We start from the raw sequence: 17,075 nt of genomic DNA, 5'->3' as shown, positions 1-17,075 counted from the left end.
AAATCGGTGTAAAAGACGCGCTGCTTTCCGTGTGTTATTGCAAAGAGTTCGTGCTTGCGGCAGCTGCGCGTCTGCTGATAAACGCGCTCGAGCCGCCGCGACAGCGCCTCGTTGCACTCCGTCTCGTTGTGGAAGTCGTCCTCCCAGGTCCAGCCGAAGTAGGGGAGGGTCATGTGGCGGAAGTCGGTGTGAGAGTGCCCGCGGCGAGCGCATGGGAGCAGCACTAGCAAAAACTCCAGCAGCGGGAGCAGTCGCAGTTCATCGGCAATGAAGGGAATCGTGGTAACATCTGTTGTTAGGACCGGGCCTGTTGACAGAGCGGGAACTCCACGCCTGGCCGCGCTGGACCGCGTCGCATCTGCCACCGCATTGCTACTGTCGTCCTCGCCCCTGCCGCGCTGCGCATTTGATTCCAGCGACGTTGACGATGCCGCCGCGGACGATGTGGTGTGCGCAGAGCTGTTGCCCTGCATGGCAGCGCTGTCATCTGGTGCACCGCCCGCTACCTCACTCTCAAGAGCTGTAATGCCAGCAGCTGCGCCGGAGGCTCTGGTCCCCACCGCCCGCCGCTCCACAAGCGTCAGCATGCAGCCACAAACGGCCTCCCAGACGTGCAGCTGCAGCAAAACTGGCAACACAAACGGCGGATTGGTCAGATAAAAGGCGAGAATCGGCGAGAGAGCGACGGAGCGGAGCCACTCGCCGCACGTGGAAGGTATAATGTTCAGAGAAAGTTGCAGCACCTGCACGCACACTCGGATCATGTGATCCAGAAGCTTCTTATGTGCCTTCATCGAGGCAACGCCAACAAAGAGGCGGTCGACGGCATGCGCAATCGCCTCCATGTAGTGCTGCAGCAGCGTCGCCTCCTTGCGTGTGAGCGAGCGCGCAGCGGTGGGCGTGGTGAATGCAGTGGTATCAGCTACTGTCGCCGATGTTGGCGTGGAGGAGCCATCTGTCGCCACCTGGGGCGTTGTCTCAGGCGCGCTAAGGCGAAATGAGCTTTCGAGGAGGAAGCTGTCGAACGACTCGAGCAACTTCGCCATCACGGGTGCCCACACCCCCTCCAGGTCCGACTCCCGCGCGCGCGCGAGGAGGTTCGACACCACTTGGACGCACAGGACGCGCAGGTGGTGGGGCTCCAAGGCGAGTAGCATTTCTACGGTACGCGCGGGCACCCGTGCGTCAATGCATGCGTCGTACGTGAGCATGGAGACGTACAGAAAGCACTTGAGCAGCTCCTCAGCAAGGTCCTCATTGACGACTAGGAATTCCGGATCGCTGAGGTAAAGCGCCAAAGTTGCGATGGTGTCCTTGCTTCGGCTAGGGCAGAACGCGAAGCTGCCGCTGGGCACCATGTCCGCAATGAGCGCGAGTGCTCGTAGCGCGAAAACCGCCACAGGCGATGCGGCCTGCATGCCAAGAGCCGGCAAGCATGAGGACAAGAGCTTATTCGAGCGGCTCGCTAGCCCCACCTTGTGCGATGGCTGGTTCGCAACGCTAAAGTAGGAAGGCATGTCGCTGTCGCACACTTCCGATGACAAGGGGTTCATGACGTAGCCGTCGCTTCTCTGCGCCACATTGGCGGCCGTTAAGATCTCCGTCAACAACGGCACGTAGAGGTTTGCCGGAAATGTCCTCACGTACTCTTCGCCCGAGATGCAAATGGTGGTGCAAAGCAATCGGAGGTGCTCCTCGAGGCGCTGCCGTGCGGCCTTGGTTACTGCCGTCGTCTTGGCCCTTTCTATGGCGCCCCGGACGGGACTGAGAATCTTTTCGCCCGATCGCTGGGCTGCGTCGTAGCCTGCCAAGTAAGCTGCGCGAATGTCGCTCAGCAATGCTAGCGAGCCCATCGTCATTGCCGCAGTGCTTCCGTGTAATGGAGAAGAGCGTGGTAGGCTCTATGTCGCCGTTCTGTCCGTCGACGCCGACCCAGAGCCCGAAGAAGCGCGCAAACGGCGTGCCTCTTGATGCGCTCTGCACCCTTCGAACGCCGAATAACCACGAGAGTGGCCCGCACCCCTTGCTCTGGGGTTGGGCCGTAGGAATGAGTACGAGCTACACGAAAAAAAAGATCAACAAGAGCAAAAAAAAGAAAAAACGTGAGAGATGGAGAGAGGGAGAGCAGCAGCAGCAGCAGCAGCAGCAGCAGCAGGAGGAGGACGAGGTTGAAAGTAGAGGAACAGATAAAGCACCCATTAACGACGACTTTGGGGAGGGGAAGAGGAGCAGAAGGGAGACAAAAAGAACCGCACAGAGGGAAGAGGGGAGAGGAAACAAAACAGAGCAATACAAAAGAAAGGAAAAAGACGCCTTCAAGACGCAACGCCCGGGCCTCCCAGCACGCTCCTTCTGCGCTCACTTCTCCTTTGCTTCTCTGTTTTTTTTTCTTTTCTGTGTTACAGATCAGACAAAAGCCGATTATACTATGTCCCGCTTGCTGGTCGCAGAACAGATGCGAGAGCCGTGTATCCTAGTACGGCTCTTCGAGGCAGCGCTGTCGTTGCACGGAGAGAGCGAGGAAAAGAAAGTGGGAGAGGAAAAGGGGGGAGGAGAGGCGGACAGCGGGCACAGGAAGACGCGAGAGGAAGTGAGTGGCCCGACAATAAAGAGCGAGCAGACCACACGTACAACGGCAACACACGCACACCAATGCACGAGACACGGCAGACGAGGGATGAAAAAAAAAGACGAAGAAAATGGGGCAACGATGAGAATCGAAAGCGAGAGCACGAGAGAGAGCAAAAGCACCTCACGCAAAGAAGAAGCTACACACATACACGCGTTCAGAGAGACGGGGAGGGGGTACTGAGAAAACGTGAGAAAGCACAAAAAGCGAAGGCGTAAACGGGAAGCAAGTGCGTCGACCGATGGATGAAGAAGTTGAGCAGTGCAGATGGTGGTGTTGGTAGCGGGGGCACACAAAGACACAAACGGAAGGAAGAAGAGGAAAACGGCGTCACAATCAGGACCTGGAAAATGAGCTACAGCAACACGAGAACAAAAAATCACTGCCTAATCCTTCGAAGGCAGAGCCTCCAGCCGCATAAAGCGTCAAAACGCCAAACGAGAACGAAGCGGCGCTCGCACAATCGAGAACAGAGATAACAACAAAAGGAGCGGGCGTGGGTGGGGTGGGGTAGGAGGGGGTTGGGGCACGCTGTGAAAAGAGAATAGTGTCGCAGAACAAGGGCAGATGGGCGGGCGTAACAGAGAACGCCAGAGACTAGAAAACACTTTAAGACACCGCTCGGCAGCACACACACACACGCGCAGAGACCCAAGCAATGCAATCCGGCACCAGCAGCGGCAAATGAGACGGATCAGAGATAACCAGAAAAAAAAGGAGTTGACTCAGAGAGAGACAGGTGCCAGGGAAGAGATGAGCGAAGCACTCAACCAGAACGCGTAGAGAGCGCTTCAAAGCGAAGAGGGGAGAGAGACGGAGGGAAGAGCTGATGGGCACGACTCCGAAAAGCCAACAACGACGCAGCAGTGGCACACACCTACGCAGACACCAACGGGCCGGGAGTGAGTGAGAAACAGAGCAAAAATAAATAAAGGAAAGCCTGCCTTCCGTTTTCGGTTCAACACTGAGGCAGAGGCAACGTAGCGGAAGAGCGCCAAAAAGAGAATCACAGCAACGGAACGAAAAAGAGGAAAGACAGAAGCAAACTGGGGAGACGTCAGACGACTCCACCGATACCTCGGGAGAAATACAACGAGAAACGCGTGGACGAACGAACACCAACAAAGCTGGCAAAGGTCAACCAAGCGAGTCGCACAACAGTCACACATACACGCATACATACATGCACACACACAAGGAAAAGAGAGGGAGACACGCGCGCACGAGCGCACTAATCACGAAACGGCTCACAAACAGCGTGACGCAACACCCACAGCCGAAGGCACGGAGACGTAAACCGTAAAACAAAGGAGCACCACAACACACAGCACAAAACAGAGGAAGAGTATCAGGAGAACAATACAAAGAAAGGGGGAAGAGGAAGTTGGAGGTATAGGGGGGGGGGCAAAGGTGACGAAGAAAAATCGCCCTCGCAAAAAAAAAGAAAAAATGCGAGCAAGCAAATGCGCTCAACGAACGCGATAGAGAGAGATACACGGATCCCCGATCTTTCCGACACACGCGCGCGCGACGTCTCTCGCCAAAAAGACTCTCGAGTCAGGCGTGTTGCTTTCCACTCACCTAACTTGCTTGATTCACATAGGCAGATATACAGGGTGTGCCCAGAAACGCACGCACCGCCTCGAATCGATGACCAACAAAGAAAGGGAGGGCAGGGCGAAGCACACTAAAAAAAAAAGAAAATGTCACCACAATCCACAAACGATGGAGGTAAAGACGTACAACAACTCGAACGAAAAAAAAGGAGAAACAAGAGTACCACAGACACACGCCGAATGGGCGTGCGACGAATACAACCGAAGAGACGGGAAAAAAAAATGTTGTTGCTTCTCAGAGACCGAAAGAAACGAAGGTGAGCCCCGATCTTCAGCTAAGCGGTCACCGACTCTGTTGGCTGCCAGTGTGTTTGCTGTTTTACGATATCCGTGTGCCTGTGGCGTTGCGAGGGTAAGCGAAGAAAAGGAGTGGGGGCAAGGGATCGTTTAGATCTGCTCACGAGCACGACAAGAAGCACGAAAACAAAAAGAAGGAGAGGGGGCAGATCAGGTGTGAAGAAGAAATGAGAGAGTCCAAGAAAGGCGGAGCGCAGAAACCTCGGCTAGGAGAAGGTGTGAAAAAAAAAGGAAGAGAAAATGTGGAGCTGAGAGTGATGCGACTGCGGTTGTTGCTGTCGCTGTGGAAGAGGCCGCTTTATGTAATCTGCCGTTCTGTTGTGGTTTGCTTTCCCTTTGTTGTTTGTGTTTGTTTTTTCCCCTCCGTCCGTGGCGCTTTCTTTGACCCACACGCACACGCGAGCAGAACCGTGACTACACTACTGAGGTCCGCGGTTTGAACTCCTGCGCAGGCCCAAAGTGATCGTCAGCAGTTTTAGCGAGCGCCAATCCAACATGCAGGAGCGCGATGCGAATGTGTGGAGGAACACAGTTGAGAGAGCGGATGTTGCCGAGAGGAAGAGCAGAAAACAAAGAAGCACGACGGGGTTGTAGAGGAGCAGCGAAGACACAGGATGTTGGGCAAGCGGCGAGAATCGGCAGAGCATCAGGTTCGGCACAGTAGAGGTCGTGAGGAAGGCAAACGGCACGCGGCACAGCGCTGTGAACAAGGAAAAGGGAAGCCGAAGGATGAAGAGGGAGTGCTCCCTTGCCGTCACAAATACATCCAACTAAAAGGAGCGTGAGCGCTTCGGCAACGAAAAAGCAGCACGCCGCACTCTCTGCTCTCGAGCGACTGCCGGCACTCTGGCTTGCATACCCTCATCTTGGCAGTTGACCAGTGCCGCAGCGCGGCGAGGTGAGCCAATGCACGAGATCCTCCGTGCACACAGACGGAACCTACGGAGCACGGCGGAATATTGCAGGTGGCGGTGTGTATCCGCCCGGGCTGTCTTCGATTTGTTCGATTTGCATCCTTCCCACAAATTCAGAAAAGACGAAGCCAGCACCGCCGCAGTTCACACAGGACTGGAAGACGAAGAGGCCGGCCAGAGGGCATCGTGCAAGGGAGGTAGTACAGAGTCGAGCAGCGGCAGAGGGCACGCAAGCGGAAGGCAGCGGCACGCACCCACCAGTACGTCACAAACCAGCGCCGCGACAACCGCTAGACGCAGCGTGGCCACTCGGAAGTATGCATAGAGAGAGAGAGACAATTCACAGTGGTGAGCTCCACTTTCGTCACTCATTTCCATGTATTCTCTTCGGTGATGGCTGCCACCTGTCCCGCTCCACTGCCTCATCCCCAACACAAAACAGTCTATGCACACACGCACGAGCGATAGCCGTCACGGCCACCATTGCCGCTCTCTCTCTCCCGCTCGCCTTTCGCCTTTCAGCTGCTTGGGACGCTGAAAGTCACCAGCTAGCAAACGCCGAGAGACAAGCACACACGGGCACCAACACACAGAAACATGAACAAACCCAAGCGGGCACGTACACATACAAGCGCGAAACAAAAAAAAAGGAAAGACGTTGTGAGGAGACGATTGCCCTCAACACACCCGAAAGGAGGCAACAGGGCAGAAGCAGCGGCGTACATCTCTTCGCACCATCCACGCAAAACCTTAGCGGCAGCGCGCGGGGTGCACAGACGCACGCACACGCACAAACGCATCCTTTTGCACGCGCGCACGTGTGTTCACGCAAGGGAGTCTTCGCCGACACCTCGACGTCGTCTGAAAACAAGAGGGATGACGAGAGCACGACGAAAAGGAAGGCGGATGCCGAGGCAGAGTCGTCAACGCAGTATGCCCGGCAGACAGCCGGCCTGCGTGACACGCACTATCACGGGACGAAGGCGTACAAGAGACGCACACAGACACGCTCGCAGTGTGCATGGCAGCATGAGCAGATGGTCACGGGTTTCCTGTCGCCTTCTTCGGTCGTCTACATTTTTCTACTTCCACATCTTCTTCAACGACACGTTCTTGTCCTGATCCTTGTGCATCACCTTGGCAACAGCGAGCACAAAGTCCTCGTGCGTGATGTGCACGCGGCGCTCGCGTAGAGCAAACATGCCTGCCTCGGTGCACACCGCCTTCAGCTCGGCGCCAGAGCAGTTGGACGTTTTCTTGGCAATGTCCTTGAGGTCAATGCCGCGTGTCAGATTCATCTTGCGCGAGTGGATCTTGAGAATCTCAAAGCGGGCTGCTTCGTCCGGGGCGGGAAACTCAATCTTACGGTCGATGCGACCAGGGCGCAGCAGCGCCTCGTCAAGGATGTCCATGCGGTTGGTCGCCATAATCACCTTGATGTTTTTGGAGGCCTCAAAGCCATCCAACTGGTTCAGGAGCTCAAGCATGGTACGCTGCACCTCGCTGTCACCGTTCTCGCCCGACTCCAAGCGCGAGGAGCCGATGGAGTCGATTTCATCCATGAAAATGATTGAGGGGCTGTGCTCACGCGCCATAACGAACAACTCACGCACCATGCGGGCACCCTCGCCGATGTACTTCTGCACCAGCTCCGCGCCACTGACACGGATAAAGGTGCAGTCGGTGTGGTGTGCCACCGCGCGCGCAAGCAGCGTCTTACCGGTGCCAGGCGGGCCATACAGAAGCACACCCTTCGGCTGCTCAATGCCAAGAGCCTCGAACAGCTTTGGGTGCTTCACGGGGAGCTCGATCACTTCCTTGATCTCCTTCACCTGGCGCGACAGACCGCCGATCTCGTCATAGGTCGACTCCTTGCCAGCCTTCTCGACCTTCATGAGAGACACGAGCGGGTCGACCTTCGTGGGCAGAATGTAGTGGATTGCCGAGGTGCCGCTGCGCAGGGCAACGCGGGCGTTGGGGGTCAAGTCCTTGAAGTCCACCGACTTGTCCACATCCACCACCATCTTTCCCTGCCCAGAACCGGCCTTCACCAGCACCTTGTTCTTGCCCATTACTCTGACAACGTCCACGACCAGGGAGCCGGATTCCTGCAGCATCTGCACCTCCTCCTTGAGGTGGCGGACACGGCGGTTAAGGTCATTGCGCTGGGCTTCGAGGCGCTCGAAATTGTCGAGGGTTCGCTTCTGCGTCGCGCGCAGCTCGTGGATCTTTTGAAGAAAGTAGTCAGAGACGGCGGTGTTGCTCCCCGGCGCCGTTGACGACGACGACGGCGCGGCAACGTCAGCGAGCATGGCTGGATGTTTGCGGGGGAGTGTTGGCGGCAAGGAAACGAGAGCACAGCCAAGATGGAGCAAAAATGATGCCGGTCTACCAGAAAATCCTCCAAAAGAAAAACACTAAGTAGCTGCTGAGTGCTGATATCTGGCGAGCGACAAGCCGGCGAATCGACGGCGCGCACGGCTACTTGTCGGTTCACAGGTGCGACAGCGGAATGCCTAACAAGACGCAACTTTGTATGAATGCGCGTGCGCGTTTTGATAGATGAGAAGAGCGCCGTGGAAGAGAAAACAAAGCCGGTCTGTGTGCTGCGGATGACGTTCCTCGAAAGCTGCGCGCAGTCACACAGAGATGCGCACACAGCGGCAAAGGATATGGTGATGTGAACAACGACGGTGAGCGGGAGAGAGAAAAGCGCAAACTCGATGAGAGGGGGGAAAAGATAATACAGCGTTCTCCTTATTCTTGCATGTGTGAGTAGATGAGCATGCATTTGAGTTTTGTGGACGTGCAGGCGGGTGCCGCCGGGTTGTTCGGCACACACACACACACACAATGGAAGTTCAATAGACGAGATGATGAGTGGTGCGATGTGATGGAGAGTAGAGTACGGTGTGGGCAAAAAGTGTCAACAGCCCCTTCCCCGCTCCAGCACGGTAGAACCACAACAAAGGGGCCACATGACGGAATGGCAGTCCTGCCGGTCGCATAATACTCTTGCACCATCCGTTGCGGTGCACCCTGGCAAGAGAGCCGCGTCAGAAGTTTCAACAACTAAATGTGTGCGTGTGTGTGTGTGTGTGTGTGTTATGAAGTCCAAGAGATGAATCTTGTCTGGGGGGTTTCCGCCCCGTTTCGCGCCCCGCAAAAAGCAGGGTGCCTGCACCGACCGCGAGTGATACAACGCGACAGCACAAGCACTGAGAGGCAGGCACCTCGGATCCCTTTCGCTCACCGCTGCTGCAACACAGTTCGTGATAGGGTCGCGCTGCTGCAGTTCTGCAAACTGCGCACAACTTGTTTTCGACTATTTGATTCTTCGGACGTGGGGTGTGGAGAATTCTTCTGCGGACGGAAAAGAATAAAACGTAAAAGCGGGTTTCTCCGTGGTGGTGGTGGTGGTGAGGGGGGAGGGGGGTAGTGAGGGGAAGGGGGCAGGCCCTTCCTGTCATCTGCCGATGCGCACATCACAAAAAAGAAAGACCATACTTCGGTGATTCGGTGTACAAAGAACAACACAAAACAAGCAAGCACCAACACGCGAGTGAATCGTGAGCATCTACTACAATCTACCAAACGGAAAGCACACACGCACACACACAGCACGACAAGAGTTGCGTGTGGAATCTACAGGGTGAAAAGAGACGCCGGGACTGTGGGTCTCACGAGAACCGAAATCTAGCAAACGCACAGCCAGGGCGCGGCAACACAGTAAAGAAACGGCCATCAAGACAAGCGCGATACACAAACACAAGGTCGTTTACACACTCCTTGACATAAATGAACGGCAAAGTAGGGCCTTGATGTATCCGTGTGGCGGGAGGGAGACGAGAGGGGTGTCGGCACTTGCTGAGTTCCACGACATGGGCGAGAAGCAGGCAAAGCCGCCGATGCTGGGGGGAGGGAGGGGGGCGCGCGGTGCGCTCACTGATCTAACGAGTGCAGGGGAACACACAAAAAATGTAGCAATGGAGAAGGGCAGAACAACAAAAAGGAAGAGAAGCGCAGCGTGAGAGGAAACATCACGCTGACGAAGGCGAATAACTGGAAGGGGAGTGGGCAGAGAGAACGAGAGGAGAGGACTGCGTGGGTGCCCACAAGGGTCATTCGTCTTTCTTCCTCGCTGTCGTCATTTGCGGCCGTTCCGTTGCCTCGGCGCTGAAAGCACAAGAAAGAGAACACGAAGAGGAGTGTGGGGGTTGGGTGGGAGACAGAGGCGGCTTTCGAAAGGAAACACACAATCTAGGTCAGCTCAGAGGGAGAGGGCAAAGTATTCAAAGGAGGAGAGGCGAGGTGGTGGTGAAGTAAAGATGACGTGAGAATACGCTAAAGAAAGTAGTAATAAGGTGAGAAGACGGAACGCAACTGCGGCGCGGAAAGCGCCAGTCCACTGCACAACGGCGTTCAGACGCACTGGGCGTGGGAAGAGGGGGAGAAGGGGCTGATCAGGGGCCAGCCTGCACCTATGGAGAGAGACACGCAATGTAAAAAAAAAGAGCGAAAGGAAGCGGCACCCTGGCACACACGCACACACACATACATATATATATATATACATACAACAAAAGCGAAAGTGGCTGTGAGAGAGTGAGAGACACGCCGACATGAGCCTGTGGCCGAGGGATGCGCACGAGTAAGTGCAAGACAACTCTCGAGCGCGCTGCTGGTGTTGGTGAAGAGGCAAACAACTCTCTCTACGGTTTGCGTGATGGCTGCGGCGTCACATTTGTTGGGAGCGGTGTCAACACCTGCGAGCCAGAGCCGACGGAACACACCACTGCGCCGCCGTGGTGGTCTTGAGAGAGTGTGCTTGACATCCCCCAAAGGCCCATCGACGTGCTCTGCGACGCCGGCGTCACGTAGCTGATGCTGCTCATCTGACTCCACGAAACCGGATCGTCGTTTCGGGTGCGGTCTTGTTGATGCTGCTGATCCTGCGCCGACTGAATCCCGTGCACGGCGCTACACACGCGCGAGGAGAGTAGAAATGAACAGGGAGCAACTCCCGTCCCAAGAGCTCGCGCCGGAGATGGAATGAGGTCATCCATCGTGTTTAGCGAAGCCGGGAGAAGATGCTGCAGTCGCGTGCGACGCTGCTCCTCGCGCCTCTGCCTCTTCACTGCCTCCTCGTCGCCGTCGCTACCCTCCTCCTCTAGGTTCTCAAAAGGAGTCGCTAAGCTCATAGGACCGACCCTATCGGGTACAAGATAACTTGCATCGTGTGCGTCGTTGATACCTACGGTAGCCAGCGTGTCGGCATGCCTTTCCTGCGTGTCTGTCGCTTGCATTTCGGCAAGGCAACGTTTTCGGGAGCGGAGCAGCTGCAGCCCGCTGGGGATGTGACTGCTACACAGCTCACGATGGCCACTATCGCCAAACGCCGACGCCCACCGCATGCCGCTGCTGCCCAGGCCCCCGGCGCCTTTACCCAGGAGGCCGACTTCAGTAGAGCCACCACCACCTTGAGCAGCTGAAGCGTCGTTGCAAGCGCGCCGTCGAGCAGCGCCGTCCGCAACATTGCGCACCGCAGGGATCAGCGTCGGCGAGCCGCCACCGCTGACCCTCTCGACAAGCTCCTCCTCTTCAAACGCCAGTCGCTTTGGGGTAGGAGAGGTGTGGATAGAGATGTGCGCCAGCCGCGCGGCAACCGCCTCAGCCATTGTTGTGGAGGGGGGGTATTCGGACCCACGCAGCTGTGCCGGCGCATCCACCCACACGCCCCGTCCCTGCGGAGTGGCGGTACACATGTGGTCTCGCCACTCCGCAGCTATTCCCAAGCGGGCACTGCAGCCGCTGCCGATGTTGGCACACAGAGATGCCCCGAAGTGGTGAGAGTTAGTCTCCGAAGCTGCTGCGCGGGACGCGAGTTCGACACCTGCAGACGCTCCATTAGCGGCGCGACCTTGCGCTTTCAGGTTTGCCGCGTTGTTCGGAGAACCGAGATCGCTTCGCGGAGGCGTGCCGCTGTTGGATCGGGCATAGCCCTTGCGCGGTGCAGCCTCCAAGCCGGCAAAGGAACCGTTCGATTTCGTGGCCGCAATGTCTCCGGTTGTCGGTATCGCGTTCGATCGCGTCACCTCGCGGCTTTCATTGTGGGCTTCCTCTTCGGCGCTCGCCACAGGTACACCGCTCAGCAGCACAGCGTTGTCCTGGCCGCAGCCGGAAAGGTCGAGCTGGGAGGCCGCAAAAGACGCCGGGAGCGGTGCTGGCTGCCACGCAATCGGTGGCGAGGACGCAAATACGTCCCTGCCGTTTGTCAGGTAGTCACCACCATGCGAGGTCGGGTCGCCGAGCAACGTCTCCTCCTCTTTCGCCTCTGTGCCATGGGAACACTGCAGCGGCATCCGCACCTCGGCAGAGACGCGCCAGACTTGCGTCGCACAACCGATCAACGACTTCTTCTCCGCCTCATCCTCCCCTTGAATGGCGCCCCAATCGCAGTGCACGTCAGAGTCCGTGTCGCGGCAACGCAGCGTGGTCGGGCGGCCAATAGACCAGTTCGTCAGCACAGCAGGGCTGTGCCCGCTGGAGGAGAGCGAAAGACGCGTGAGCCGTGGGACGGAGGCGGAGGTGGCACACGGCTGCGTGGTGTACGTGTGCGCGAAAAAGGCGTCGTTGCTTCCGCAAGCGGGCAGATCAACGCCGTCGTGGCGCTCCGGAAGCGCACGGCCTTGCTCGTTCGCCATCGAGTGCGCTGTCGTAGACAACGCCGAGTGTAACGGCACTGTCGAGCATGCAGCGGAAACAGCGGACGGCGAGCCACACATCTTCACACCGGCGGGTGGCACAGCACTCAATACGGTAGTGTGTCGGCCAATGTTTTGCCCTGCTACTCCACTGCTGGTGCCGTACCCGACTGAACAGCGAGCTGGTGCAACGGATCGATCGGCACTTGGACACGAGAGAGACCGAGTGCGACGCACCACGGGAGCATCCGCGATGGATGGCATGAATGAGCACGGCGACTGCTGCAGGGGAGCAGCGGACGCATGGGCGGTGCGCAGTGAGGCGGAAAAGGGATGCGCGCTCGCTAGCTCCGCGCGCTGCCTCGTCCGAGGCTGACACACCGTTCGCGGTGTGCAAGGACTAGCGCCGTCATCCTGCGGCTGCGACCGCGTGAGATGCCCTACGTTGGAGCGCTGCGCATGCGGCACACCCTCCTCGTCAGCATACATATAGGCCACCTCCTCCGCTGCATAGGGCACAGATCCGTTACGCTGGGCCGTTGGCGTCTGTGCCTCCGGGCACCACCGCAGGCTTCGGAATTGGAAGCGCTGCGGCTCAGGTGTGCTCGGTTGCGGAAACAGAGCTGATCCACGCGAGTCGTCCATGTACAAGCACGCCGAAGCAGCGACGGGTCTCATCCAAGATGACAAGCGTGCGATAGCGGCCACAGTACAAGGCCAGCGCTTGAACGGCCGCGGCGCGAATGGCAGCTGCCGCCGTCCTTTCCTCTGCTGGTATCTGTGCAGATCACAAACCGCCGTGGGATGTTTCCAGGACGACGCCCCTCCCCTCCGCCAAAACCAGCAACTAGATATACAAAAAAAGTGACACTAAGCTACCCTCGCTATGAGCTCTGCCAGTTCCCTTCGATTAGAGAGCGTGACAGGGCCAGACATGCACACGCATAGGCTTTTCCCTTCGTAAGCCTCCGAAAACCCTATGTGACCTGCACGCCAGGTGGCGTGACCTTCAAGAGAAGAGAAGTTTATGATTCCTCTCAGGGCGCAGCGGCACAAAAACGCTTCGCTCTCTCTTCTCTGGCCGCGGTGACGCGCGCAGTGCGACTAACTCTGGTGGAGATAACTCCCTTCGTGTGAGGTTGGGAGCAGTCGACGAGCTGGAGAGAAAGCGATGGCGAGGTAAGAGAAAGAGATGGCGAGCTACGAAAAAAACATTCGGCGGCTTTATTGTCGCATACTGAATCTCGCCGCGAGGAGTGGACGAGATGCAGGTCTTGCCAAGCGCATCGCCCCCGCGCGATGAGACAGCGTGTGACGAGATGGGCATTCACCAGTGTCGTTTGGCGACCTATAGCAGAGGCAGAAGAGAGCGTTGTTTTCTTCGCTGTTCTTCATTCTTCCTCGCCGAGGCCACCTGCACCCTCGCTGTGGCACAGACAGGGATGCACGTCGCCAGGACAACTTTTTAGGCATCCTTTGCCGATGGCATCCGCGAGCCAACGACGCAGGTGCGGGCTCTGTGCGCACAGGTGCCTCGACGCCCCCGCCTTTCATTTTTTTCACCCACGGAAGTGTCACTGTATGGCGAAACAACAGTACAGAACAGGCATATGACGAAAGAAAAAAAAAACAGAGTTGCGTGAGAAGACAGCCGCGAGGCTGTCATGAGCCGTGTGGACAATGATTGACGAGGAAAAGCAAGCAAGACGATGGCAGCAACGCACAGGAGAGGGAAAGGGTGGGAAGTGGGGGGGAGGGGTCAACGGAGACCACCACAGCAATCCTTTCACAGAAGGAAAGGAAACCCACACAACGACGTAAGCAGCCAATGCCGCACAAAGCTGAGCTGGCGAAGAAAAAAAAAGAACCGAATAAACGGCACACACACAAACACGCACGCAAACACATCTGCACACGAGTATGCAGGCGCATAGATCCCTAAGTCGCTGCCTTCGCGGTCTGCACACGTGGGAAGCAGCCAACGCGGCCAAAGAGCAAAGTAAGGGTACCACTCTAAACAGACACACACAAGCATACATTTACTCCACCACGCAGGCGCTGTCTCCTCCCCCTGTCATCGTCATCTGCTACGTGCCGTGCCAGCCTTCTCTGTGCAAAGGCTTCACGAGTAGCTCTGGTTAGATTCTATGCGATGGACACGGTAGGGGCAACTATGTCAAACAGCAACTTTTGGCGGAAGGAGTTCAGCTTCATGCCGTCTTCGAGACGCGCTGACTCCGGTGGGGACTTGCGACCCTTGCGCGACGAGGCTCGCGAGCCAGCGCCGTTCTGACGGCGGCTAATCGGCGTGACGGACCGCTTTCCCACAGATGATTGCAGTCGCTCCCACTCTCCTGCGCCCTCGTTCGTGGAGTAGTCATCGTGCTGCTCGGCCGCACCCCTGATCTTGCTCGCCTTCTTTGCGCTGTGCTTCTTAGAGGGTGTGAAAGAGTCCCTTGTTTGGCCAGAGAAAGAGTCCGAAGTGTTGCCAAATTCCTTCTGCAGAGCCCAAGCCGCCGCCTTCTCGTGGCTAGCCTGCTGCAGCTGCGACTCCCGTGGCGCGTATGATGCGGAAGGTGCCCAGCGAGCCGGCTGCGGTTGCTGAGAGCGGGTGCCAGCCTGGTTTTTGGCTAGATTTCGGTTGCGCGGTTCAACCGCGGCGCCGCCGGCAGCCATGTCCTCGTCGCAGCTTGCATTCTGCCCGGCCCACTGCCGCCTACGCCATTCCTCGAGGGCGCGCAGAGTCGCCTCGCGATGGTGGCGCCGCTCCTCCTCCGTGGGTGGAACGTATTTGAAGCGGTCTGGTATCCTCCTTGCCACATCTGGCACGTACTCGGTCGTCGTGTTGCTCGACATAGAAGACATGCACGCGAGGCGCTGGGCAGAGGAGGAGTAGTTGTACATGTTTTGCAGTGCCTCAGCGTAGCGAATGTGCGGAGCGTCGAGGGCGGCGCGCGGCACACCACCACGCAGGTACTCTTCCTCCATCGCCCGCGGCAGCGGAGAGTTCTGCCGAGTGCGAGACGACGCGGAAGACACCCGCCGCGATTCATCTCTGGGACGCGCAGATGGCCGCCTGTGTGCTGAGGCGTTATGCCTCGCCTCCGCCGAGCGCGGCGACGCGCTCTGACTCTGCCTTGTATCATAACCCTGTGAAATGGATGTGTTAGAGTGAGTGCGCACCACCCTGTACTGCGCCTCCAGGGCACTGATGCGGCTTTGGCGGTACTCCTGCACGACGGAGGTGACGTGCGCGTACGGGTCGTTGTACTTCGATGGGATCCGCGGGGTGGAGCTGCGGCTGCTGCGGCCAGGGCGGATCGGCTCGCGTGAGCTGCCGGCTCCGGTTGGGTTTCGAGTCACGACACCGTGCGATATGTTGCGCGTCAGCTGAGACTGGTGCTGCTGCGGTTGCTGCTCGCGAGGGGTGTCACGGACGGCGCGGCGCTGCTGTGGTTGGCTAAACTGCAATGGCTCGTCAATCGGCCCGCACGCTGTGATCGCCCTCAAGACCCGGTGACCAGAGTTACTCTGCGCCGACACTTCGCGGGGCCCAGCCAGCGACCCTCTCTCCTCACTGCGCGAAGAAAGCTGCTGCACGACGCCGTCTTGCGCCGTTACTCCCGCGTATGCCAGTTCCGCGTTCGTGGGGACCGCCCGGGAGCTACGAGGCGTCTGACGTGCCGAGCTGGTGTACGAGTCACTGTCGGGCCGGTAGGTCATTAGCCTCGGGTGCAAGTTGATCTCCGGCACTGCAGCGCCGTTGCTGCTCACCGCACTCATAGCGTCGTAGCTGCTCATCGTAACGCTACCTAAGAAACAGCGTCAAGTAAAACTACCGCAATGGCGACCACCCGAGCGGGAGGGGAGGAGGGGGGGGGTGAAGCTCCGCGCTTCGTGAGAGCTAAACAAAATGAAAACGACCCTCTTTGTGCGCTCCTCCTCACGATAGCTCGAAAGCCGATTCAGAAAGCGCTACGAGGAGAAGAGCCACTCGCTGGCAGTTGCCAATCGTCACTGTCTCTATGCGATCGACCCTCTTCTCCGTGTTAGCCTTTCCGTCCAGTAAGAAAAAAAGGGCGCCACGGACGGATCTGGCACAAGCGGAGGCGCACGCAAAGATAAAATGCTGCGCAAAAAAAAAAACATGTGACACGCTTATGTTGTGATGGCCAGTGAGAAGCTTGCTCCCCCCTTTCCGTGGTCGGCGCCAGATATGTAGTCTGATGACGGCGCGTAGAAGCGGTATCCTTGTGGACTTTGCAACTCAACGTACACATCAGCGCGAGGATATATGGATGAGATGCGTGTACGATTACGAGCATGCGGTGACAGCCGGGTTGGGGCCCGTAAGCATGGTGGGCGCAGAGGCACAATCGCGGGACGAGAGAGAGAGATCAGCACAGCACCGTCCACGTACGAACAAGACGGAAAAGCAAAGGATGAGTGGTCCTTGGCGACTGCAGAGGTCTGCGTGAGGTGCAGGGCGCATGCCATCCTCGCACATAACGCATCCTACACCTGTGCTCCGGCAGTGCACCGGCTCTGTCACCTTAAGGAGTAAACAGCAAACGCGGTGCTAGCGCTCTCCAAAGATGCGTGAGAAGGTGCGGAAAAAAAAAACACGGAGTCCAGCGGAGAAGCTGAAAGCAGGGTCATCTGCGTGTTCGTGGCACATGTGGCACAGCGCGCGATACACACGCGCGCACACACAAGCATGCGCACATACTAAAGTGCTGCATGCAAGCTTTTTCTTCTTTTCTCGCTGGAGACAACTATGAGTGATATCATCAAAATGGTGAAGCACATCAACGCACCACGCAAACCATGTAGAGCCTCACCACACGCACCCACACGCACACACAGACAGGATTCAGGGAGAGGGGCACATGCCAACCCAGTAAGGGAGGGGGCA

The 17,075-nt window shown here is 57.6% G+C and overlaps 4 protein-coding genes across 4 annotated transcripts; all 4 read right to left on the bottom strand.

Moving 5' to 3' along the window:
- Nucleotides 1–2: 2 nt before the first annotated feature.
- LINJ_36_4580 (conserved hypothetical protein) lies at nt 3–1,859 on the bottom strand (the record flags this gene model as incomplete). The annotated part of the gene is made up of 1 exon (XM_003392782.1): nt 3–1,859. A coding segment is annotated over one exon (1,857 nt), but the record flags the coding sequence as incomplete, so codon positions are not given.
- Nucleotides 1,860–6,538: 4,679 nt separating this feature from the next.
- On the bottom strand, nt 6,539–7,768 carry RPT6 (proteasome regulatory ATPase subunit; the record flags this gene model as incomplete). Its single annotated transcript, XM_001469970.1, has 1 exon — nt 6,539–7,768. The coding sequence occupies one exon, from the start codon at nt 7,766–7,768 to the stop codon at nt 6,539–6,541; it is 1,230 nt and encodes a 409-aa protein (XP_001470007.1).
- A 2,400-nt stretch (nt 7,769–10,168) lies between these two features.
- On the bottom strand, nt 10,169–12,838 carry LINJ_36_4560 (conserved hypothetical protein; the record flags this gene model as incomplete). The annotated part of the gene is made up of 1 exon (XM_001469971.2): nt 10,169–12,838. The coding sequence occupies one exon, from the start codon at nt 12,836–12,838 to the stop codon at nt 10,169–10,171; it is 2,670 nt and encodes an 889-aa protein (XP_001470008.1).
- A 1,467-nt stretch (nt 12,839–14,305) lies between these two features.
- On the bottom strand, nt 14,306–15,961 carry LINJ_36_4550 (hypothetical protein, unknown function; the record flags this gene model as incomplete). The annotated part of the gene is made up of 1 exon (XM_001469972.1): nt 14,306–15,961. The coding sequence occupies one exon, from the start codon at nt 15,959–15,961 to the stop codon at nt 14,306–14,308; it is 1,656 nt and encodes a 551-aa protein (XP_001470009.1).
- Between the last annotated feature and the right edge of the window lie 1,114 nt (nt 15,962–17,075).

Source organism: Leishmania infantum, chromosome 36 (assembly GCF_000002875.2).
Source record: "Leishmania infantum JPCM5 genome chromosome 36".
NCBI lineage: Eukaryota > Euglenozoa > Kinetoplastea > Trypanosomatida > Trypanosomatidae > Leishmania > Leishmania infantum.
Note: the sequence above shows the minus strand (reverse complement) of the source record. Positions and strands in the feature narration are given on the sequence as shown.